This window comes from Leguminivora glycinivorella, chromosome 5 (genome assembly GCF_023078275.1).
Source record: "Leguminivora glycinivorella isolate SPB_JAAS2020 chromosome 5, LegGlyc_1.1, whole genome shotgun sequence".
Taxonomy (NCBI): Eukaryota; Metazoa; Arthropoda; class Insecta; order Lepidoptera; family Tortricidae; genus Leguminivora; species Leguminivora glycinivorella.
Window position 1 is genome coordinate 10134615 of NC_062975.1, and position 24478 is coordinate 10159092.

General features: G+C 38.2%; 2 protein-coding genes across 10 annotated transcripts; both read left to right on the plus strand.

The window, feature by feature from the left end:
- Positions 1-196: 196 nt before the first annotated feature.
- LOC125226501 (40S ribosomal protein S6-like) lies at positions 197-7827 on the plus strand. Its single transcript, XM_048130484.1, has 4 exons — positions 197-284; positions 4882-5106; positions 6784-6849; positions 7745-7827. Exons 1-4 carry the CDS (start codon positions 197-199, stop codon positions 7825-7827), a joined length of 462 nt encoding a protein of 153 aa, XP_047986441.1.
- A 7458-nt stretch (positions 7828-15285) lies between these two features.
- On the plus strand, positions 15286-23080 carry LOC125226665. 9 transcript variants are annotated; one of them, XR_007177104.1, is made up of 8 exons: positions 15286-15393; positions 17473-17551; positions 17799-17880; positions 17977-18075; positions 19605-19799; positions 20369-20457; positions 21068-21217; positions 22843-23080. XR_007177104.1 is itself a non-coding variant. In XM_048130720.1 (6 exons), the coding sequence occupies exons 2-5, from the start codon at positions 17528-17530 to the stop codon at positions 21174-21176; spliced, it is 321 nt and encodes a 106-aa protein (XP_047986677.1). In that variant the 5' UTR covers positions 15286-15393; positions 17473-17527; the 3' UTR covers positions 21177-21217; positions 22833-23080. The 9 variants fall into 9 exon arrangements, 5 of the variants coding, with proteins under 5 accessions (XP_047986677.1, XP_047986676.1, XP_047986673.1 ...); XR_007177106.1 differs by lacking the exon at positions 17799-17880 and having other exon boundaries at positions 20369-20481; XR_007177103.1 differs by lacking the exon at positions 17799-17880.
- The last annotated feature ends 1398 nt before the right edge of the window (positions 23081-24478 follow it).

Here is a 24478-nt window from a genome sequence, read left to right on the forward strand (position 1 = left end):
GTTCTGACATGTGCTCTAATTCTCTTGAAAAATATCGGTTTTTTCTAGTGACAGCTTTCAGTGACATTGACAGTCTTGATACCTATACCTGTCGCTTTGTGTTAGGCAAATGTTAAGTATTTTATTAAATAAATAAAATGAAAGTATGTATTTTGCGTCTGTGTAATGTTCTCTGCAAGAAGTCGTGATAAAGGAAATGGATGACAGAGATGTCGTATGGTTAAAAGGACCCATGGCCCGGCGAGGCATGCTGCGAGAGCGGCATAACAAGGCCGTTGGTCCGAGTGAGTAAATGTACTAATATTATTTAGTTCCTCCATTTCTTCCTACTTACTTAACAATGACGGCTCATATTTCAATTTTTTGACAAGGCGTCATGCCCCATGTTAAAATATCCAAGTTCTAACTATATCTTTGTTCTAATTATTATAATTCCACACTTGCAATTAAGACCGTTATGACCCCCGCTCTCATTTGGTCCTCAATTATTTAATAAACTGTTTGCATTATGTACCAGTGTGAATAATGCTTTCACTGACATGGAAAAAATAATTTTATTTTACGTTTCAGAATCTAACGTAATGAATTGAAGTACAGAAACTGCAATTAACGTATTCTTCAAACAACAAGCATGATTAGAATGTATCAAAGCCACATTATATCAGCCTATCAACCTCGATTGAAGACCAGTGACATGGGCCATTTGTTCAACAGAATACATATGCATTAATGTAATATGTTTTAATACAGCATTCTCATGACATGAATTAAAGTGAGATCAGATCAAACCACAGATCATGTTGTGTAAGTCTTGTGTATTTTTGTATTTACTGAACACATTATTGCTTTAACTTAGAATATGTATATATACTCATCCATACTAATATTATAAATAGGAAAGTGTGTCTGTCTGTCTGTTTGTTTGTCTGGCTATCACGTCAAAACGGAGTGACAAATTGACATGATTTTTTAAGTGGAGATAGTTGAAGGGATGGAGAGTGACATAGGCTACTTTTTGTCTCTTTCTAATGCGAGCGAAGCCGCGGGCAAAAGCTAGTATGTATATATATTAGAGATAAATATGGACTTTGCCAAATATGAATATTCAGATGAACATTCGGTAACACCATATTTTTGAAGCAGATGTTAAGATTAGAACTATTAAATGATTGATAATGGTTACATATGTTCTTATGACTTAGTGGATAACTAAAACTTAGTTAAAACAACTCTGAACTCAACTCTTAAACTATGGTTTTTTTACTTTTTTTTAATACAATTGTACAGTGAAACCTGGATAAGTGAGACTTCAAGGGACGCCAAAATTTATCTCACTTAAAGAGGTATCCCACTTATTCAGGGTCTCAGTTAGATAGGTATAATACAACGTTTGTTTCACTTACAGAGGGTATCACTAATAGAGGCCAGAATAGGGGGATGTGTCAGTTATAGAGGTGATAAGGTGTTTTTCATATAGTTATTATTAGTTGCATGCTAAAAGAAAAGGTAAATATGCCTTGTCTTTAAATAATTTAATATAAATATTATAAGACTTTAATGTCATTGTGTCATATATATTTTATATTATGAAAGCAAGATGAAAGTTATATTTTTTTTTACAATTTTTATGTTACAAATCGAAATTTGAGTTTTAATTAATTAAAATAACCAATAAAACCCTTAAACTCACCTAAACACAAAGAATCAATCGCATAATTTACAGATGGGCTAAGAATTATTAAAAATATGGAAATAGATTTTCATATAGTCCAAGTTACAGAGGTCATAGATTGACTGTATCTCAGATATAGAGGTAAATTTCTATAAAATTCTTAACAGACAATTAAGTGAATAGACATTTAAAATATAGTCTCAGTAACAGAGGTAAAATACACACTCTGTCTCAATAATAGAGGGAAATGTGACTAAAAAATCGAAAAGGCTAATCTCAGTTATAGAGGTCTGTTTTGTCTCACTAACAGAGGTAAATCTGTGCGAAAGTGTCGGGACCGCACCTTGGGTCCCAGCTAAAGAGGTTTCTCACTTATCCAGGTCCCACTTAACCAGGTTTCACTGTATTTATATTTTGATGCATAAGAAGGTAATTATCTCTTTTTAGTACTCATAGTTCCTTAGAAAGCAACTAAAATAGGAGCTTCTTATTCAATAGAATATGTAAGATCATCGTTAGTTATTTACTTTGTTTATTCGGTAAATATTCGGCATTGCCACCAAATCATTTGGCCGAATGTGAACATTAAAAAACTTGCTGAATACTGAATATTTACCGAATATTCGGCCCATCTCTAATATATTTAACCATGTAGGCCTTGTAAAAAGTACTTATGAATTGAATAGTTGTTTACCTACATATATATTTTGTTAGTAAGCTAATTATTAGATTTTGTTTTCAGGGTTCCGTACCAAAAAGGAAAAAAAAACCCTTATGGTGTGACTCTGTCTGTCTGCCTGCCTGTCACATTCCTAAATATCTCAGGAACTACTTAAGAATATAACAAGAATAAGAATAGTTTATTGATATTAAGAAATAATTGCAATAAGGTATATTTGTCCTGTAGCCCCAAACGTGGCAGCCAAAATGAAATGAACATAAGCGTGCATGCGCGCGCCTATAGTTAAGATTTTCAACCAGTTCTTAATAACGTGTTTTGCTACTAAAGGGGACTTTTTAGATATGTTACAGGCTTTAAATACTGAGTTGTAAATACGCGGATGCAGAAAGTTAGGAAAACGTTTAGCAAATACTGTTTTCTGTGTGCGAATACTGTGTGTGGTGGGAGTAGGCATTTGAATGGTTCTATTTCCGAGTAATGTGGTATATTCTTCAGAATTTATAGTTTTTCGATGTATGATAATGAAACGCGAAGTATCAGTAATTTCTTCACACTGAGGACGTCCACATCAATATAAAGGGTCACCATTGTAAACCATTGGGGCTTTCCAAGCATGACTTTTAGCACAAACCTTTGGGCCCTTTCAAGGGGTAGAGCTAGTGGAACCATCCCACACGCCAATGCAGTACGACATGATCAATTCAGACTTTTCTGACTCTTGCCGATAGTACATCAATGTGTTTTTGAAATTTAGGTTTTCATTGAGTGTAATGACTATATAGGTACTTTACTATTCTGCAGTTGCTGACTACATACATCACATGTCCTTTGAGAGAGAGTTGTTGGAACATCTGTAGAATTGTCACAGTAAAGTTTAAGGTTTCGTCGTGTACTGGGGGCAAAAGCCGTTTTATGAAAACATAAATAAGTATTTCCTTTTAAAGATGTTAAGAGAGAGCAGGTTGTCTGCAAGCCATTGGCGATCAAAGATAAACCTGACTCAGCTACAGCAAAGCAATGAATTTGAAATTTGGCATAGTTATGAACCTCTACAAATTGAAAGTATTATTTTTAGAAATTTATTAATGTTAATTATAGAAAATGACCAAACTGAACGGGGGGCACGTCCGTCCGTCTGTCCGTATGTCCGTCCGTCCGTCTGTCTGTGTGTGTGTCTGTCTGTCAGTGGCATCGTAGCTCCTGAATGGATGAACCGATTTAGATTTCGTTTTTTTTTAAGCTGAGTTAGTTGGGAGTGTTCTTAGCCATGTTTCATGAAAATCGGTCTACTATAATAACTTGTGATTGTCTAAAGCCGTAGGTTGCAGGTTCGAGTCCTGTTGGTCGTGTAAATTTTTCCTTTAATTTAAAAATATGCTATTAATTGATATTGATGTTATTATTCCACATTTTTTTTACATTAATATTGAATTGTTGAAATATTAGGTGTAATATTATACGGATTGCCGACATACGTTTTGATATATTGTAAATACTAACCCTAATGGCATGTTTACTAACTTTCTAAGGATACCCTGTTTGTCCGAAATAAAAGATTTTATTAGGTATACAGATATTGACCTATACTTCCCTGTCTGAGTGGGTTCATTTGAGCTGATATTTAGTTTCAGGCTCATACCCAACAAAAACGAAGTGAGCAAATGCATTACACTACACCTTTCCTATTTTGAAAGTCAGACTAAGGTTCAAATCAGAATAGCAGACACTACATAGTTAAATTTTTTGGTCATGTAATATAATAATGGCCACTGTATCTGATAATTATTATTAAGTACATATTTATTTATTTTCCTTTTCAGAACATTGGTGTTCCGGACCTGTGAGAGGCATGTGCAGACTTGCAGAGCTAAAGGCAACCTACGGAGGCCCAGCTGACACATTACTAAAATGTAAGGTTTACACTGGGCAAATGGTGCCCTTACTTCTTGTGCCGTGGGAAGCAGGATAAACCAGCCCCTCTAGCACAACTTGCCTTGTCGCGTGCGAGTCCATACTTGAAGTCGCGCTTGATGTATGGACTCGCGCACTGTTCTTACTGTTTCCCAGATCTGCAAATTTTTATAATAATATGCAGCAGGGAATAAAATCTGTGATATTAAAACACTCGCTCTAGTGCTTAACAAGCTCTTTTGCATTACTTTATCATCCGACATTCTATTTCAATATACCTTTTAATATTAAAAGAGGCATAAGCTATTAAAATTTAAACTCTTTGGCTACCAAAGACGCTAAAATGCTTTGCGCCTACAACCCAATATTGAATTGTAAATTGTCAAAAAGTTCTCCTCAAACATATCAACCCTGATTCGGCTTTCGCCAACCAAAAATCGCTCATTAGTATGAACATGCGTACGGGCCGTACGGCTGCGTTCAGCGGCGATGACGCATAGGCGACTTTATACTAACGAGCGATTTTTGGTCGGCTAGCGCCGATTCCGCGATATGTTTAGGGAACCCTTCTTGTCTCGCAAATTTCAGACACTTTGGTAGTCAATAATTTTGACAGAAAATCCCCGGACTGACCAACGGCAAAGTGCCCCGCCACGCCGTCTCGGCCCCAAACGTGCGTCCGAGATCCGCAAGCTGTTCAACCTGAGCAAGGAGGACGACGTAAGCAGCCATGTCGTCAAGCGCGTGCTGCCGCCCAAGGAGGGCAAGGAGAATGCCAAGCCCAGATCAAAGGTGATGGTGCAAAATCACACAGAAATTATCCTATCAGAGCTTGGAAAGGGTGAGCTCATATAACATCTTCATGGATCTATAATCTTCAACTAAAATATATAATTCAACTTAAATACATTTAAATATGAATGAAAATTTATTAAAATGAATAGTACCTATGTTCAGTAATAAACTGAGTTTTATTAAAAACATATTAAACAATGTGCTAATTCTTATTAAATTAATTTGGTGATGAGGTCTTAGTGGCTCAGTTGGCAGAGAGTTGAAGTATCGCCCAGGGCTACTTAATTTTTCCTCTTTTACGTTTAAAAATGATATTTTTAACCGCCACCTCAAATCTCTCAAGGAAGGTGGTTTTCAATTTGTCTATATGTTTCTTTTATTTATTTTTTAATATTTGTTCCACGATATCTCCGTCGTTACTGGACCAATTTTTTTTTTATTGAATGTATATGCATACAGATTGTTCCCAATTTTCTCAGAACCCAGTTCTGATGATGGGATCCTGGAGAAATCGAGGGAACTCCTCAAATCTGAAAGGAACACATATGGTGATTTTTGTGTTTTTAAGGAACAGCATGCATTTACGTACGGAACAGTGACATTTGGTGCAGTGGAACCGCTGATGATGGTCAGAACGGAACTCCTCAAATCTGTACGGCACGCTTATAGTGACTTTGGTATTTTTATAAGAACAGCATGCGCTTACGTCCAGAACAGTGACATTTGGTGCAGTGGAACTGCTGATGATGGTCAGAACCGAACTCCTCAAATCTGAACGGCACACTTATAGTGACTTTGGTATTTTTATAAGAACTGCGTGCGCTTACGTCCAGAACAGTGACATTTGGTGCAGTGGAACTGCTGATGATGGTCAGAACCGAACTCCTCAAATCTGAACGGCATACTTAGTGACGTTGGTATTTTTATAAGAACAGCATGCACTTACGTCCAGAACAGTGACATTTGGTGCAGTGGAACTGCTGATGATGGTCAGAACCGAACTCCTCAAATCTGAACGGCACACTTATAGTGACTGGTATTTTTATAAGAACAGCATGCACTTACGTCCAGAACAGTGACATTTGGTGCAGTGGAACTGCTGATGATGGTCAGAACGGAACTCCTCAAATTTGAACGGCACGCTTATAGTGACTTTGGTATTTTTATAACAACAGCACATTGACATTTGGTGCAGTGGAACTGCTGATGATGATCAGAACCAAACTCCTCAAATCTGAACGGCACACTTATAGTGACTTTGGTATTTTTATAAGAATAGCATGCATTTAAGTTCAGAACAGTGACATTTATTTAGTTATGTTTGTTACGAATATTGAGTTTTCAACTTTTCAAATCAAATTTTGTCTTCGATTTCTTATAATCAGATTCATGAGGAATTGTTGAGGAAACTCCTCAAACCTCAACGGTATATGTCTGTCGGCCTAGTGAAAAAGGGTATAACTCAAATTGACTCGGTGAAAAAGGGCACAAGTCCTATCTCGTTCTTGTGACCTTTTTCACCGAGTCAATTTGAGTTATACCCTTTTTCACTAGGCCCACAGATGTATATTCATTTGTATTGCCATCAAATAATTAAAGTATTAAAAGCAGTTTTAGAAAATACCTATACATTTCTACATAATCCAACAATTCGCAAGTAGCTTTCACAAGAACCCCAAAGGCGGCGGTTTTTTTTCTTAAAAATTATGTTTTTAAATTTCAGGCACACCCGGCGTCGAACATAGAAATAACAACCAATCTAAATTTGATTTCGCTACTTCTGCCCGAGGTAAATATCGATCCTCTCGCTCACTTAATACTAGTACCTAAGTGTAGGTATTCATTTGTACTTGTGGTAAAGCGCTGGTGGCCTAGTGGTAAGAGCGTGCGCCAATCCGAAGTTGCGGGTTCGAACCCCGACTCGTACCAATGAGATTTCGAAACTTATGTGCGAAATGTCTCTTGATATTTGCCAGTCGCTTTCCGGTGAAGGAAAACACCGTGAGGAAACCGGATTAAACCTAATAAGGCCTACTTAGTTGTTACTCTTTGGCTTGAAAGGTCAGATGGCAGTCATTTTCGTACAACTAGTGCCTATCTCAAACCTGAACGGTACCTATACGTATATTGATTGTATTTGGTTACATAGCGAAAGTGATGCTTGAATATTTGCCAATTTTAACAAATGTTAGTTGTAGGATATGGGTTAAATTGTCAAAACTGAAGGCTAAAAGTTTTAATTTTGTTTCGAGAATATATTTATTCAAAAGACAAAAGTACAAGGTAAATATAAGGTACTAACTTGTGCCCGCGGCCTCGCTCGCGTTAGAAAGAGACAAAAAGTAGCCCATGTCACTCTCCATCCCTTCAACTACCTCCACTTAAACAATCACGTCAATTCGTCACTCCGTTTTACCGTGAAAGATGGACAGACACACACACTTTCCCATTTATAATATTAGTATGGATATGTAAAACTAGGAATGTAAACTATGTAATGTGGAAACTATGTAAATAATACTAGGAAGTTATGAAGGCCGTACTACACTTATTGAAGAATTAAACTTATTTTTTGAATAACTCGATAACATTAACAGTAAGAGTTAAAACACTAGTAAAACACTAGTTTCTTAGATAAATTTATTGTATTTGACCAAAACAATAATTTTGTTTTTCTTTTTCAGTTTCGACCAAACGTGAGGTGATTCTTGAAGTCAAGAAACTTCAAACGGAAATTAAACGTATACGCAAAAAGGAGCTTTCATAAAAGCACCGGTTGGAAGAAGCTCACCAAATGTCCAACAAGTCTCTGCGTACCAAATCTTAAAGAATATAAAGGCCCTGTGAAACATAATTCAAAACACCATGAGTTATGACAGAAAGCGATAGATGTTTTAAAGACAACAAAATTTATGAAAAAAGTGAATCAGGGAAATTAAATTCAATGTGTGCGTGTGGATGAGCACCCTCCGAAAAAAAAACACGCTGATCATTCACTCATTAACAGGTGCTCACTCAGTTCTCACAAACTACCAACGAAAACAGTGAATGTATTCATTTAACGTTTAATATTATATACTTACCAGCATTTAATAAAAAATATGCCAACTTACCTCTATAAATTGTAGATCACCTAGTGACGTAATTGTCAACTATTTTGAATTTCGATCATTAGCAGCTGTTTAATAGACGCCATTTTTGTTACGCATACTACTACAAACGTATACATACATTATATACGCACACAAACAAATATTATCGGCCGACAACTGGCGGGGGCTCCGGCATGCCAAAAAATGTCGGAAGCGTCCTGCCGATATCGGGTGAGCGTCAGGACCCCTGGATCACTACAGATATTTGATGTTTAGTACATACTAAAATTTAGTACCTATTTGATACTATTTGGTACCTGAGTACATATATTTGGTACCTCCACTGATATATAAAAATCGAGCGAATAAAGTGGCCAGACATTCTGACGTCAGGATGTCTGGACCATTTTTGGTTTACATAGTTCTAGACAACACTACTAATTGATATCTTAGTCAATATTTACTACCTATTTGAATAGAATAGAATAGAACTCATTTATTCAGGCAACACATCAGTAAGTACAAATCAATTAATAAAGTAGGATAAAACACATCAAACATCAATAGATAAAATAGGACAAAAAGTTGCACAAGGTAAAAAGTACTAATAACGATGTGAGGCCTAAAATGGTCTCCACTCAGCATTGCAGATGACACGGCTAGCGTGGTCAACGGCGCTGGTTTTCTGTGGAGCCAGCGGATTTGGTACCTGTCAATATATTTTTTTCAAATTTTTTTGGCGTACCAGAAAAAAGTTATGACTGAATTTAAGAGCCCGGCCGTGCCGTCGAAGTATGTAGCGCCTGTCAAAAGTATAGAGGCAAATCCGCCTGCCCTCCTGCGCGCGTCAACTTAAATAGGAATTTAGTTTTAGGCACTCGCACATCATCTCTACTACTGACTAGTGGCATTAATATAGTCGAAATATATAAGTAATTAGTGTAATTACATTAGTTTTCCATTTTCCTCCTGAGAGACCTAAACACGTGGCAACAGTTGGGCAAATTCTAGGGGGGAAATAGCATAAACTGTTATAATTAACAGCGTCATTGGTAATATTGGTATATAGGATGTATTTTGATGATGTGGACCAGTCTATGGTCCACGAGCTCCGTTATAAGGGTTCATCATATAAATAAACCACTGCTTTCGGTAACATTTGTTTTTGCATCGATTAGTGTCAATTATGAATTAAGAATAAATACAAACATCAAATCAATCATCTACTATCAGTACCTACAACCACAATGCCGCCAAATCTGCCATACAGCTCTACAGCTGCTGAACACTCGCAAAAATGACCGGCTGTCAGGGGTAAAATGATTTACAAATTTCTCCGCCAGGAGATGTCTCTCATCGACATGACATGAGATTAGACGTTATTGAGACTGTAGGAGGTTCTCTCAGGAGGAAAATGGAAAACTAGTGTAATAATTACACTAATTACTTTTATATTTCGACTATATTAATGCCACTAGTCAGTAGAGATAAAATAAAAAAAATGAAAATAAATATTATAGGACATTCTTACACAGATTGACTGAGGCCCACGGTAAGCTCAAGAAGGCTTGTGCTGTGGGTACTCAGACAACGATATATATAATATATAAATACTTATATACATAGAAAACATCCATCATTCCATCCATGACTCAGGAACAAATATCTGTGCTCAACACACAAATAAATGCCCTTACCGGGATTCGAACCCGGAACCGCGGCGTAGCAGGCAGGATCACTACCGACTGCGCCAAACCGGTCATCCGGTAGAGATGATGTGCGAGTGCCTAAAAATAAATTCCTATTTAAGTTGACGCGCAGGAGGGCAGGCGGATTTGCCTCTATTCTTTTGACAGGCGCTACGTACTTCAACGCCACGGCTGGGCTCACAACTTTAAATTCCATCATAACTTTTTTCTGGTACGCCAAAAAAATTTGAAAAAGATATATTGACAGGTACCAAATAGGTAGTAAATATTGACTAAGATATCAATTAGTAGTGTTGTCTAGAACTATGTAAACCAAAAATGGTCCAGACATCCTGACGTCAGAATGTCTGGCCACTTTATTCGCTCGATTTTTCGATATCAGTGGAGGTACCAAATATATGTACTCAGGTACCAAATAGTATCAAATAGGTACTAAATTTTAGTATGTACTAAACATCAAATATCTGTAGTGGTCCAGGGGTCCTGACGCTCACGATATCGGCAGTTAGATGGTGCCTCGGACAAAAACTGTTGTAGGAAAGTGCCATCGGCATTATATCCGCAATTTTTGCGTTTTATATCGTTTTTTAGTAATAGTGATCTTATATCGTTTTTTAGTAATAGTGATCTATTAAATACATAAATGAAGACCTGGAAGCGCATAAATCTTACATTTTACATCCTTCCTACATCCGATATCGGATCGGATAATGTGAAAACGGCCTAAGGGTTCCTAGTTGACTATGGAACCCTAAAAACGATTCTGGCCCCGTAGCCGAATGGCATTTCTCCGACGCCAAACGAAAGCGATACGCCGCTGGCTCTGTCGCGCCAATACGCAAGCGCGATAGAGATAGATATCTACTAGCGCTTCATTTCGTGAGCGTTTCGTGAGCGATTGTGCCATTCGGCTAGCCACCCTGAGCAGCGTACTTCTGAACAAATGACGTACGAGCTGACTGGCGAAACTTGACCAAAGATAATGATGCCGGCCAAAGCAATTATGTTTGTGGTTGGGTTTTAAAGAAATGTCTGCAAAAAGTCGTCAAAGGGTGTCCACGGTGTAGGTACGCATTACTTGACAAGTCGCCAAATGAGAAAAACGCGTTCATACAGGCAAAAGAATATAAAAATAAAAAATTTGCCATCCCAGCTAGGAGTTAGACAAGAGGTACAAATAATTGCTGTCCTTTTTAAGGCAAAATGTGCCAAAATTGGCACATTTGTATCATAAACATAATGCGCTACGAGTAGGTATTACGTGTTTTTATTTTGCTCCTTGCTGCTACGTGCGGTTAAACAATGACTTGCCTCGTTGTAAAACAAATGACTTCTCACTTCTAGCACATCTCAGACACTGGCGATCAAAGAGGCGCGTTCCTAGCACACATTCTAAGCTCGTGTAGGTGAACGCGTACTATGCTTGTGTGAGTAAGATATACAGGTTGACGGTTCGCGTTTTTGACAGGCGGTAACTGTGAAGTAACCGAGAGGGGGTGGGCGGTGCTTTCAGCGGGGAGCAGGAGTGGCCATACTGATAGTACTCTTTATTATACTGTGCTTCTAGGGACCCTATGAAAGAAACAAATGGAATTTCATTTCCTTGATTTACTTTAAAGTGTATTGTAAAAATAGTGTCATTTACTTAAGACGATACAGGAGGGGTCAATTCTCCATACAAACGCTCTCGACTATTTCCTCTCTATTTTTTGAAAACAGAACAATGATTTTTTCAACACAGTAGTAGTAGTAGTAGTAGTAATCACTTTATTGTGTACAACAGATTCATATACAGTTTACAGGAACAGAGGTACAAAGGCGAACTTATCCCTATAAGGGATCTCTTCCAGCTAACCTTAGATTAGATGAGAGGAACATTAAAGTAGGCAAGATAGACAAACTTACAGAAGTACAATAAAGGTCAGAAATAAACCAAAATAATGTCCACAAGTAAATAAACTACATAAATACTAAATAATATTATGAAATAAACTACATATACGAATACACAAATAAAATACGATATATAAATATATATATACATAAATATGAATATCGCAAGAAATATGTACTTCTCAAATAGGAGTAGGTTCAGAAGGAATACACATAACCAGATCACGCTTGGTTGGAAAGCCAAAGCTTCTTCAAATTAGTCTTGAGTGATGCCACAGACTGAGACTGTTTGAGAGACCGGGGCAGTTCATTCCACAATTTCACCGCGCGCACCGTGAAAGACTTTGCATACGTACGTGTATTATTTGTCGGAATGGCAAGCGTAAGATTAGTGCTTGAACGTAAGCGGTGTTCACTGCCTTCAGCCAGATAGTTAAATCTCTCAGATAGGTAAGTTGGCGAACAGGGGTTATAGAGTACGTTACACAGATTATTATTATTTTTATTTGTGTCGGAGCGTTTTGATTTTTTTGTTATTATTATTTTTAAAGACGCTGGAGCCCATCCAAAATTTCCAAAAACGGCGTTATTGATTATGACGCAAAAATGTGTGGTATTCAAAATTGAATTAACAATTAAGCAAAAAAACTAAACGGTCCGACACAGATTATTTCATTGTTATTCAGATTTCGTTTCGATTGATTAAGTTTTGAAAGAGGAAACAGTCGAGAGCGGAACCTCGATTTCAAAGATTTTTTCGCAATATCTTTTAACTGAGTTGTTCTTATTGGACAATTTTTTTTTTCGATAAATCTAGTTAATTACACTAGTATATATTTAACTATAGTTCCCAAATTGAAAGGGGGCTCCTTTTAATTTTATCATTTTCGCTCCTGTAGCGTCTTAACTAATATCCTTACTAATGCGCAAAGTAGTACCTAGTTTACTAATAATCCATGTCGAAACTTTAGAGGACAGTATATCTACTTGTAATGTACAATACACGTGCGATTAGATAATTCGTAACTGTTGTCGACTTACAAGTTACAACGTTCCCTATTATTCATTTTATGTCACTCGTTTAGATTTCCCCTTTTTTGCACTTGTATCGTAAATAACTAATAATGTTACTACATTTGATGTCACTTGTCAGTTTTAGTATAGGTTATTTTTTACACATTGGTTTATGCTGAGAATGCGTTTACTCTCAGCAGAAACATTATATTGTAAACGAATGATGGTTGTATATTTTTGAAATATTTCATTAAATAGTGTTTACGAGTGTTTAGTGGACACATCGCCTCGTGATGTGTAATGAATGACCAACCTAGCACACTTGTATCATATGAAATAAAATTCAATGCATTTGTTTAACATTATGTACAGATATTTAGGGTGGTAATATCATTAGTGTTATGTGTGTCCAGATATGTCAATACATTATATGCAATATGTCCTCTATTATAGGATGTATATAATACTAACTTTTGCCCGCGGCTTCGCTCACGTTAGAAAGAGACCAAAAGTATCCTGGGTCACTCACCATCCCTTCAACTATCTCCACCTAAAAAATTACGTCGATTCGTCGCTCCGTTTTGCCGTGAAAGACGGGGAAACAAACAGACACACACACTTTCCCATTTATAGTATTAGTATGGATAAACGAATTCTTAAATATACCTGGCAGGCAACTATGGTCGCGCGATAAATGATAAAACATGAGGCCGCCCCTATCTATATATATATATATAGATGTTTTATCATTTATCGCGTGACCATACTTGCCTACGTGGGCTAAATACTACACCCGGGAAACAGTTCTATTTTCATCTAAAAACTATTGTGTTTTTTTTTACAATGCCAAACTGATTTGATAGATTCGTTTTCATTTATACTCAAATACACTTTTGTTAATTACTTGATAATCCTATAGCAATAATGACAGAGGTAATTAGGTACCTGGGCCATTTTTTTTTTTCAAAGTTGTCCACCCCGCTTTTTTGTAACATGGGTATTTTTTACGCGATTCATACTCAGAATCGAAAGCTCTTTCGATCCTGATAGGAGAAAATAAAGTCCCAAGATTTCCATACATTTTTTTCGAACCTTCCATTCCGTTACCGCCATATAAAATGTATGAAAAAATGGTAACGGAAGGGGAAAAAACTTTGGGACACTTTTTTCTCCTATTAGGAATGAAAGAGCTCGTGATTCTGAGTGGAAAACACATAAACATTTCCAAATCCAAAAACAAAGTGAGGCAGACAACTTTGAAAAAAAAATGGCCCTCCTACTTTTAATCTCCTTTTCTGTGATTTTCATACAAACTTCTAGCCCTCAAGTTTACCTGCTATTGTTGTTATTGTTATTGGCTATTACCGACACATTTAAAGGGAATTGCACTATACTGTGGTGCATTTTCATGCATTCTATCTGTGCCTAGTATACTTTAAATATCACACTATATTCATATTCTTCATAGGTCCACAATTTCAAACCCCCCCCCCCCCCCCCCCCCCCTCAGCTAATCTAAAAGAAATCCCTGTTTGGGTTTTGGAAAAAATTATAGATATTTACATAATACATGTATGGTTTACTCAAATATTCCCTTGTACTTTTCAATATTATAAATGTGTGTAAATAAACTGTTAAGTTTAAATTATGAGGTATTAATTATATTTTCCTTCCTTATTATTCCATCCAGTCGGTACCTATTCAAAAAGCAACTCTATTATAATTATCTCATTGAAATCTTGTTTTGTATAACTTGTTATTGTACAACTTACTTATCGTCCATTTCAACTTTTGAGAATCGATTCGTATTGTACAATATAGGCCGGCTATTGCCGTCAGTCTTAAAATTATAATCTGAAAAAATATTATTTTATAAAAATCAGATCGAGTGCACGCGGAGTTTCATACAATTTCGCGACTGTCTTCTACATACACTCTTGTTATTTAAGATTAAGTACTCAGATCAATCTGACAGATTGCATACAAGTTTTTTTTAAAGATTATGAATTGTAAGGCTGTCTGTTGACGGTCTAAGGGTACCTGAACTTAAAATGTTAAATCCAAATATAATTTGACTACGTTTTATGATTTACTTATTTATATTTGTATATTTACAGAAAGAATGGCAGAGAATTTTGCCAACTGTCACGCGAGAAGGCAGGCACAACTGAACGGGGCCGCGCGACCGACCAGACGTAATCGCGAAGCACAACTCGTCCGAGCGACGGCAGTCAATAATAACATGCGGGCTCTGGAAGCCGGCATCATCACGCTGCGATACTTCCTGGTCGCCGTCAGCGCTCGCATAAACGTCGGCGAAGTGGTCGCAGACCCTGACGTCCCGGAGATGGCCGAGGAGATCGAGGTGGCGGACTGGGCCGAGGAAGTGCCCGACGCCGAGGTGGAGGTGTTGCTGCCCCCCGCACCACCCGCGCCCCCCGCGCCCGCGCCCCCCGCGCCACGCGCTGCGGTATATGCCTGGAGCAGCCACCCACGCGCGTGCTCATACCTTGCGACACGTATTATGTGACCCGTGTCTCGTGGGAGTACAGCAGGCTTCCGGAGCTAACCGATGTCCATATTGCAGGAGTCATATTGGCTCCTGCATTAACATATATTTATAAGGTGGGTCTAGATTCTTTTTTTCTTTTTTATAAACTTTATTTTTGCATATTCATATTCATATTCATATTTATTGATATTGCATATTTATACATTACACGTCAGAAACATAAACATTCATTATTACTAAGTACATAATTCTTATTACTCTAAGAATTAAATTATAAAATTTATAAATGTGTTCTATATAATTTAAATAATTTAAATACATTATCGCGCTAAATATTACATTTCAAGGAATTCATTGATGTCATAGAAGGCATTATCAATAAGCCATTTTTTTAATTTATTGTAAAATACATTATCATTGGATATAGCGGTTATTTGTTCGGGGATACAATTATAGATTTTAGGGCCAATAGCATAGGTCGTTTTGGTAGATTTGGTCAGTCTGAAGTTAGATGTTTCGAGTAAACCCCTGTTCCTGTTCCTTAAGCATCTCAAGTTACCGGCTCTGTGTGGGAATGTGTCAATGTGGGTTCTTACGAACTTTACAATGTTAAAAATATATTGCGATGGTAATGTCATAATACGTAATGATATAAATAGTTGTCGAGCTGGCGATCCAGAAGGCACGTTGGCTATTATTCTTACCGCTCGCTTCTGCAACACGAAGACACGACGCCAGTCAGCGGCGACCCCCCAAAATTCTAGACTGTAGTTTAGCACAGAATGAAAAAGGGCAAAATAACTATTCCGCACTTGTGCTTGAGGATGAACAAAAGACAATCTTTTAAGTGCAAAACAGATGCCTGCCAACTTAGTGCATACTAATTGAATTTGGGTGTCCCATTTTAGCGATTGATCGAATGTAACACCCAAAAATTTGGCAGAGTTGACTTGCGGGAGGATTGTGTTGTTAATGGTAACCACTAGCGGTCTTGGCGGTCTCCCTCCTAGGTTAAAGTGGAGAACCTGAGTTTTTGACACATTGAGGACGAGCCCATTAACAGAAAACCAATGTAGGAGTTTATGTACGTCACGGGTGATTGACGTCTCTAAGCTGTCTATGTTAGGAGCGGTTATTATGTCGCAAGCGTCGTCAGCAAAAACGTACATATTGCCGTCTACGGCGTCCGGTAAGTCATTTACTTGTAATAAAAAACATAGATTAGCCAAGGACGAACCCTGGGGGACCCCAATGTCCACAGACCCACAGTCAGATTTTACCGATCCACTATTTATTACAACGGATTGCTGTTTTCTTCGTTTCTTTCTTGTATGGTACGCGTAAAAAAGACGAGTGGCGTGAGTAACAATTTGAGGCGAAGCCGAAAATTATTAATAAAGACGCCACGAGTGTTTTTTGACTCAGTTAAACACCGTTGCATACAATACTTTTTCTACGACCATGTACTTACTTTTTAATAGTTTTGTAAAATAACTTTCGTGAAATTATTATATTTATTTCCTATATTTTGACTTGTCGGTCTCCCCTCTGTTCCTGCCTCCCCCTGTCGCTCGCTCCCCGGCCGGCGCCCCGCGGCCCGCTATAAAGCTACCTAACAATGCTTTAAGATCTATTTATTTATTTCAAAAATAGTGATACAGCATGACAGTATTTAATACTAAATCACTGCAAAACTAAAAACAAGTACAAAACATTTTTTATACATGATAAACTGTTGAAAGACGTACATCCATCCTCTCGCAGAACCTCAATAATTCGTCGCGTACAGCACTCCATCTGCCAGCAAATAAATCGCACTCAAGTGCTGATGCTAAGAGAGCATTCAGGAGGGGCAAAGGGCGAACAAGAGGAGATTTTCTGTGAGACACGGTTCGCGATACTGGGCCTACAAATAAACCACGATCACGAGGCCGGAAATTGACTCTGGTCGGCATAGGAACATAAAGGCGCAGTAATTGCGCTACGAGTTCAGGACAGTATGATTCACCTCGTATATCGTATGCGTGGGTGCGCAGGGCGCCGAGCGGGGGCGGGCATCCGCCATGTAGGGTTTCAACGATCTATGCACGACACTGTAAATGACGAATAACAACACAGGAGTAGAAAAAATATGAAAAGGGGGAGGGGGGTGCCTCGGAGAATGAAACTAATTGTTTTTATATACCTTTCAGGGGCGAAGGGGGCCAGTGACGGTCTAGCGCCGTCGAGCCGTGGGCTCAAAAGCCTATGAATAATGGAACCCACATTTGGGTAAGATAAATTAATGTTTTTTTTTTATTATCTCTAAGTGCCTCGCTTACTGTAAGAGTGAAGGAACGTTCACACAATATAGTCATAGATAATAAATTAATATTTTTTATAAATAATTCTATTGATATTTATACTTTAAATGATGTTAATGATATAATTTAAATTGTATAGAAATATTCCTTTCCATTCTTGTAAAATTGAATTAAGTTTATCATAAACGTGATAGTGAATATAAGTACAATTTTAGGTCAAGAACTGAGCCACGGCAATAGGCTGACCGTCGAGCCAAGGGCTCAAAATCCTAACCGTATGACAGAGTCCTAAACTAGGTTTGAATAATTCAAATTATTACTTTGTATCAGCTCTACAAATCAGTTTTCAACAAATACTAAAATAATACTTGAAATGGAATTTCAACTTAATAGATGGAGCACGCGATTGCAGCCTTCGTGAAGATTTCATTAAACAATGGAACTGAGTCAACTGACAATCAGCTCATCAATTTTATCATCAGTATGGCAAGGGTAAAATCAACATTTTATCTAGTCTTCTACAGATCTACGTTTTTAATACATGAAACTATCAGTTACATTTTACATAGTAAAACATGCTTAGATACTTTGCATATTTGCTTCCAAGAAATTACGAATGACTTAAAAACTGTTCCTGATAAAATCTTTACAGAAGTTGATATAAATATAATATAAAGTTGATATTAAAATAATATCTTATTGGCCATAATTATCCGGAAAATGACGTTATAGACATTTTCGCGAAAAAAGATTAACAAAACTTTTTTTTAAATAAGGTCAGTGTCGGGAAGGCCCAGAGTAGACTGTCTTTCTACCCAGAAAGACCGTCTACTGAATGTAAATTGTGTATTTATATATCTATCACTTCTTACACGTCCGAAGATATACTAGTTTTCTATCCTTAATCCATTGGTCTTCAATAGATATCCCTAGGACGAACACTAGTTAACAAAAAACTTTAATCGTGTTTCGAACTCGACTATCCAGAGGTTTAAACAAAAAATTTACCTACCGGTACTTTAGAAACTTTCCAAAATGAAGGTGATTATTTATTACTTTTAGGTTTATTTGAGATAATTAATAATTCCATTTAAGCTTAGGAATATGTCCTTGATATAATAGTTTTTGTTATACAAACTTTGCCCAGTTGTATTTTAACGCCGAGTGTGGAGTTGAAAAACGAGCAAGTGAAAGGATTCTATATTTGAACCACGAGCGAAGCGAGTGGTTCGAGAATAGAATCCTGAACTTGCGAGTTTTTTAACACACGAGAAGTAATAGTTATTTGTTATACAAGGGGGCAAAGTTGTATTTTAACGCCGAGTGTGGAATTGAAAAACGAGCAAGTAAAAGGATTCTATAGTTGAACCACGAGCGAAGCGAGTGGTTCGAGAATAGAATCCTGAACTTGCGAGTTTTTTAAGACACGAGAAGTAAAATACATTTGCACCCGAGTGTAACACAAAACTTTTCCCCTCAATATAGCGAGGAAACTACAACGCAAAAAATGCGTTTATCACTGCTTCCAGTAGTTCCACAGGTGGTAAATCATCTTTATTACTAGATTCACCTACTTTTATCAATTTTAAAGCAGTTAATTTGACTTTATTCAAGGTCAAATTACTTTACCCACTAGTGGATAAAATGCGTTTTTACCCGCTGGTATTGAAGGACAAAACACGTGTTTCCGAGCTAGTGAGGGGAAAAATACATTTGCACCCGAGTGTAACACAAAACTTTTCCCCTCACTATAGCGAGGAAACTACAACGCAAACAATGCGTTTATCACTGCTTCCAGTAGTTCCACAGGTGGTAAATCATCTTTGTTTCTAGATTCACCTACTTTTATCAATTTTAAAGCAGTTAATTTGACTTTATTCAAGGTCAAATTACTTTACCCACTAGTGGATAAAATGCGTTTTTACCCGTTGGTATTAAAGGACAAAACACGTGTTTCCGAGCTAGTGAGGGGAAAACATTTTTAATAATAAGCAAGCTTTATAAACGGTATTTTTTTACAGGCGCCGCGCTGACAAGTCGCAAGCCATCGCTGAGTCGCTCGTCAATATAAGGACTTCCACATACTTATTAATTATTCTATTTAATACTTTTACGACTCATTGTGAACCATATGATAGTTTAAATTATTTTATATTTACAGGGACCACTGGCCTGTGACTGCTGAGTGCAGAGCCACCGAGTCATCGTAAAATTTAGTATGGTTTTTTTTACTTTTCTATCTTTGACGTAGAAGTATAAAATAACTGAACTAAACACTCTTTTAGTCCAGTTATATATATTTCTTAATTTAAGTATGTTTTTGAAATTTTTTTAAGTTTATTTTATTTTTGTCTATGTTAAAAAACATAAATAACTGAACTACACTTAGTCCAAGTATGTATGTTTTTTAAACGTCTGTGGAGGGTGGGTGGTGGGGAGCCACATCAGCACGGGAAGCATGGTCGCGCGATAAATGATAAAACATCTGGCCGTCCCTATCGCACTTACTGATAGTGCGATAGGGACGGCCTGATATTTTATCGTCTATCGCGCGACCATGCTTCCCGTGCAGGAAACCTCCTCGAGAGCCTAGGCACTTCTAATTCCTCTTGATCCGATTGATCAGCTGGCATCTGAAGGGTCTTGGCCGGTGCGCCCTGGGGGTAACGGTAAATAATTATTGTCGTGACATACGAGGATATTGCTTACCGATGCCGCTAATGTCCTGATCCTGATATACCGGGGCGGAGAGGGGCTGGGAGTTACCTTCTAGTTTAAGTTACAGATCACCTTCTCATCCACTTGGAGAAGCAAACAGCAGGTTCACGTAAACGACAACTTGAATTTGCTGGGGCCTGCCATAACTGACAAAAAGTGAGTGAGGCTGTAGATATAGAGGTAAATTCATTTTTTTTTACTTATTTTGCTATTTTACATCGGTTTCGGGTAAGTCCCAAGTGGCCTACTTTCTTTTTCCTATGAGTTGAAGTGTCGAGCGAACCTTACAGCCCGTCAAGGACGGAGCGATAATTTACCGAAGATATATAGCATTAGCAACGCATTTATGATATATTTTTGTTACGTACTATTTGACAGAAATTCACACACAAACCCATGTAAGATATATTATATTTGCATAATAGGCTAGTTTCCTACTAGTCAAATCAGCTTCTTTTTAAAAACTGTCAAAACTATTTGCTAATATGGAAATACTATGAAATACTGAGGAGTGACGTCACGGTCAATTCATTGACTTTATATCTTACTCTTTGACATTAAATTTTAAACATGCTACTGTCCATATATTTCGTCTAATTTTGTGGTGCTTTAGGGGCCCCCACATCGGGCGTCTCGCGAGCGTCGCGTCGGGCCAACTGTATGGGCAAAGCCTGATGCCGCGTCGACGTCGCGTCGATGCGGCGTCTTTTTCCATACAGTTGGCCCGACGCAACGCTGTAACTGTACTGTAACTTTCTTCTCTTAGGTCTATGGAGAAGCCACACAGTGACTGTGATATGAAGACAACCGACAAGCTGACTTACCTGCTGCCGCAGCATCACCAACCAGCCTTCGTGCGCGCCTGCATGGCCTAAGTTACCGCCTCGTGTGCAGCCTTTCCCAGCCGGATGAATAGGTATGTACGGTACACTATCTAGTATCTAGCTAGGAACATACTACGCGGACGTCCGCCGTCGAGCGACCGCGACCGATCGGTGTGCACGGTCTTCGGGACGTGGCTTCGGCTGACCAAAACATCCAGCGAGCCAGATTTCGATCGGACGTACATGCGCTCAAGGCCACGTCCACGACCGTCGACCGATAGTTTGCACGGTTAAGTGTATATTCATTGTCCAGATCCGCGTCTGCGGTCGCGCGACGACGGACGTCCGCGTAGTATGTTCCTAGCTTCATCCCCACTTCATTTCATTACGATATGATAGTATGAAAGTGCGCCCACGTTGCGACGCAACTTTTTTGTCTGCGTGTTCGGCGACAAGCCTGCGCACAACTGTCTCCTTCCCTATTGATTTAATGCAAGTGCGCACACGACGACAAAATTGTTCCCGTTCAGTTGTCATTTTGACATTTAAAATGCCGATTGTTTAAGATGACATTGATATCTGTCGTTTAAGTGAAGAAGTAAAGGAAAGACCGATTTTATATGACAAGAATGTTGTAAAAGAATATTCCGACAATTGTGAGAAAAAACGATGCCGGGTTGTAAAATTCTAAGCAGTTCATCAAAACTTTTAAACACTCATTCTGGAGTACCAAAAATTTTTTTTTCATAAGGTCTCAATTTCATGAAAAAAGGAAAAGTTGCGTCGCTGTCGTTCCCGTGGGCGCACCTTGCAAATTGAGACAAAAAAGTCACAACTTTGTCGCCGGCGGGGCGCACCCCACTGCCATCTATGAGCTAATAGAAATTAATTTTAGATACACACACAGATTTAGATTACACTTAGATATCACTATTGTATCTTCAAATACATAATATAACAATTCCATTGCTACCAATAGTAATATTTTAGGTGTCCTGTTTAAAGATCTTTGCTACGTTTACCTGACTCTGTATATCTTTGGTATATCCCGTTTTCTTGTGACAGCTATGTGACGGATCTTAGTACCTATAAATCATGTATTACCAAGTTCTATAACGTCTCATCATCCTCCTTGCGTTATCCCGACATTTGCCACGGCTCATGGGAGCCTGGGGTCCGCTTTTACAACTAATCCCAAGATTTGGTGTAGGTTCTAGTTTTTACGAAAGCGACTGCCATGTGACCTTCCAACCCGAAGGCGAGCCGGGGTAGAAACCTGCGATCTCCGGAACGAAAGTCGCACGTACTTACCGGTAATAACATCTGACCCTTTAGCACAACTTGCCTTGTCGCGCGCGAGTCCATACATCAAGCGCGACTTCAAGTATGGACTCGCGCGCGACAGAGCAAGTTGTGCTAGAAGGACTGATATAATATATAAATAATAATTTTGACGACCGGTCTGGCGCAGTCGGTGGTGGCCCTGCCTGCTACGCCGCGGTCCCGGGTTTTAATCCCGGATGAGCACAGATATTTGTTCCTGAGTCATGGATGTTTTCTATGTATATAAGTATTTATATATTATATATATCGTTGTCTGAGTACCCATAACACAAGCCTTCTTGAGCTTACCGTGGGCCTCAGTCAATCTGTGTAAGAATGTCCTATAATAATATTTATTTATTATTTATTAATATTTAATAATAGTAATTTCCAGGCATGCAACCTCCCCGCGCACCAGTCCGAACAGCCCTGCTAACTGCGGCACCGTGCCTTCTGCCCTTCTCCTTCCGTGCGATCACCAGCATCCTCTGCAACTCTGCCAGCGTCCGCGATGTGTCCACTGGCGTCCTATACCGACGTACTTCAAACGCAGCGTTGTTACTATTTATATTACATGTTATATTACATGGACCTATATATGGGCCAATTAGATCAGTCAATGAATGCTCAAAAGGGGGTCTAGGTGGAATGGCCGAAAGCAGAAAGTTTCACTACGGGATGTTGTTAGGGGTAGACAGGAGACATACATACTAAAAGTCCTCGGACTTTGGACGTGAGCTCGAAGAGGGGGATGAAAAAAAGTCCCATTTTTTTGGTTTTTTGCTCATATTTCAAAAACTATGCGTCATACGAGATTTTGATTTACTACACTTTGAAAGCTTATAAAATTCTCTATAACTTTGATCTAGAAACTTTTTTCTATTCTCATCCATTATCTAGGTATGAGCTCCTAAAAACTGTAAATTTTTTAAAAATCGTTTTCCCCCACTTTTTGCTTCATACATTGCTCCATATCTTGCAAAATATTTATCTTAGACTAAAGTTTTCTTAAAAAATCTTGTAGATCATTCAAGTTACCCTTCGGGTTGGAAAGTCAGATGGCAGTCGCTTTCGTAAAACTAGTGCCTACGCCAAATTATGGGATTAGTTGTCAAAGTGAACCCCAGGCTCCCATGAGCCGTGGCAAATGCCGGGATAACGCAAGGAGGATGATGAATGGGGATGGCACGGAACGAAAGCAACTTACTGATTCCTGTGCAAACCAAAGTACCAGCTGCTCCGGAAGAAATACTGAAGTTAATATTTTGCCGGTGCACAACAGATTGTAGTAGTGGTAGATGTGGGTGTGAGAAGGCCTTTATATACAGCTAATTGTATTGTTACCTGTTGTGTGAATGCATTTATACAGCATCTTAATACAATCATGTTCATGAAATACATATTTTACACGTTTATCACATACATTTGTTGTTTAATTTCGTTTTAAAGTCGTATAATTATTCAACGGTACATGACCCAGAAGCATATGTACACATATTATGAAAGGTATTTGAATGATCTACAAGATTTTTCAAGAAAACTTTTGTCTAAGATAAATATTTTTCAAGATATGGAGCAATGTACGAAGCAAAAAGTGGGGGGGGGACGATTTTTAAAAAATTAACAGTTTTTAGGAGCTCATACCTAGATAATAGTTGAGAATAGAAAAAAAGTTTCTAGATCAAAGTTATAGAGAATTTTATAAGCTTTCAAGGTGTAGTAAACCAAAATTTCGTATGACGCATAGTTTTTGAAATATAAGCAAAAAACCAAAAAATGGGACTTTTTTCATCCCCCCCTCTTCGAGCTCACGTCCAAAGTCCGAGGACTTTTAGTATGTACACAGTATAAACCAGTAATAACTCTTCTTACAAACTTCACGCCGCGCGGTGTGTCCCCCTCCCGCCCCTCGCATGCAGCGAAAACATGCGAAACTGGTAATTATTGGGCTGGACAGTCGGGGCCGCGTTTGCGCGCTGTTTTGATGTGTGTGTGAAAATGACGTCAGTGCCGAGGTCATTTCGTTACTT

What these genes read in the sequence shown, in the direction of transcription:
- LOC125226665 (XM_048130716.1), top strand. Translation starts at nt 17,528, where the DNA reads ATGAATAATGGAACCCACATTTGG. An exon ending in ATAATGGAACCCACATTTGG is followed by an intron (nt 17,552 to 17,976) that starts GTAAGATAAATT and finishes TCAACTTAATAG; the next exon opens with ATGGAGCACGCGATTGCAGC. An exon ending in TTATCATCAGTATGGCAAGG is followed by an intron (nt 18,076 to 20,368) that starts GTAAAATCAACA and finishes TTTAAGTTACAG; the next exon opens with ATCACCTTCTCATCCACTTG.
- LOC125226501 (XM_048130484.1), top strand. Translation starts at nt 197, where the DNA reads ATGGATGACAGAGATGTCGTATGGTTAAAAGGACCCATGGCCCGGCGA. An exon ending in TAACAAGGCCGTTGGTCCGA is followed by an intron (nt 285 to 4,881) that starts GTGAGTAAATGT and finishes TAATTTTGACAG; the next exon opens with AAAATCCCCGGACTGACCAA. An exon ending in TTTCGCTACTTCTGCCCGAG is followed by an intron (nt 6,850 to 7,744) that starts GTAAATATCGAT and finishes TTTCTTTTTCAG; the next exon opens with TTTCGACCAAACGTGAGGTG.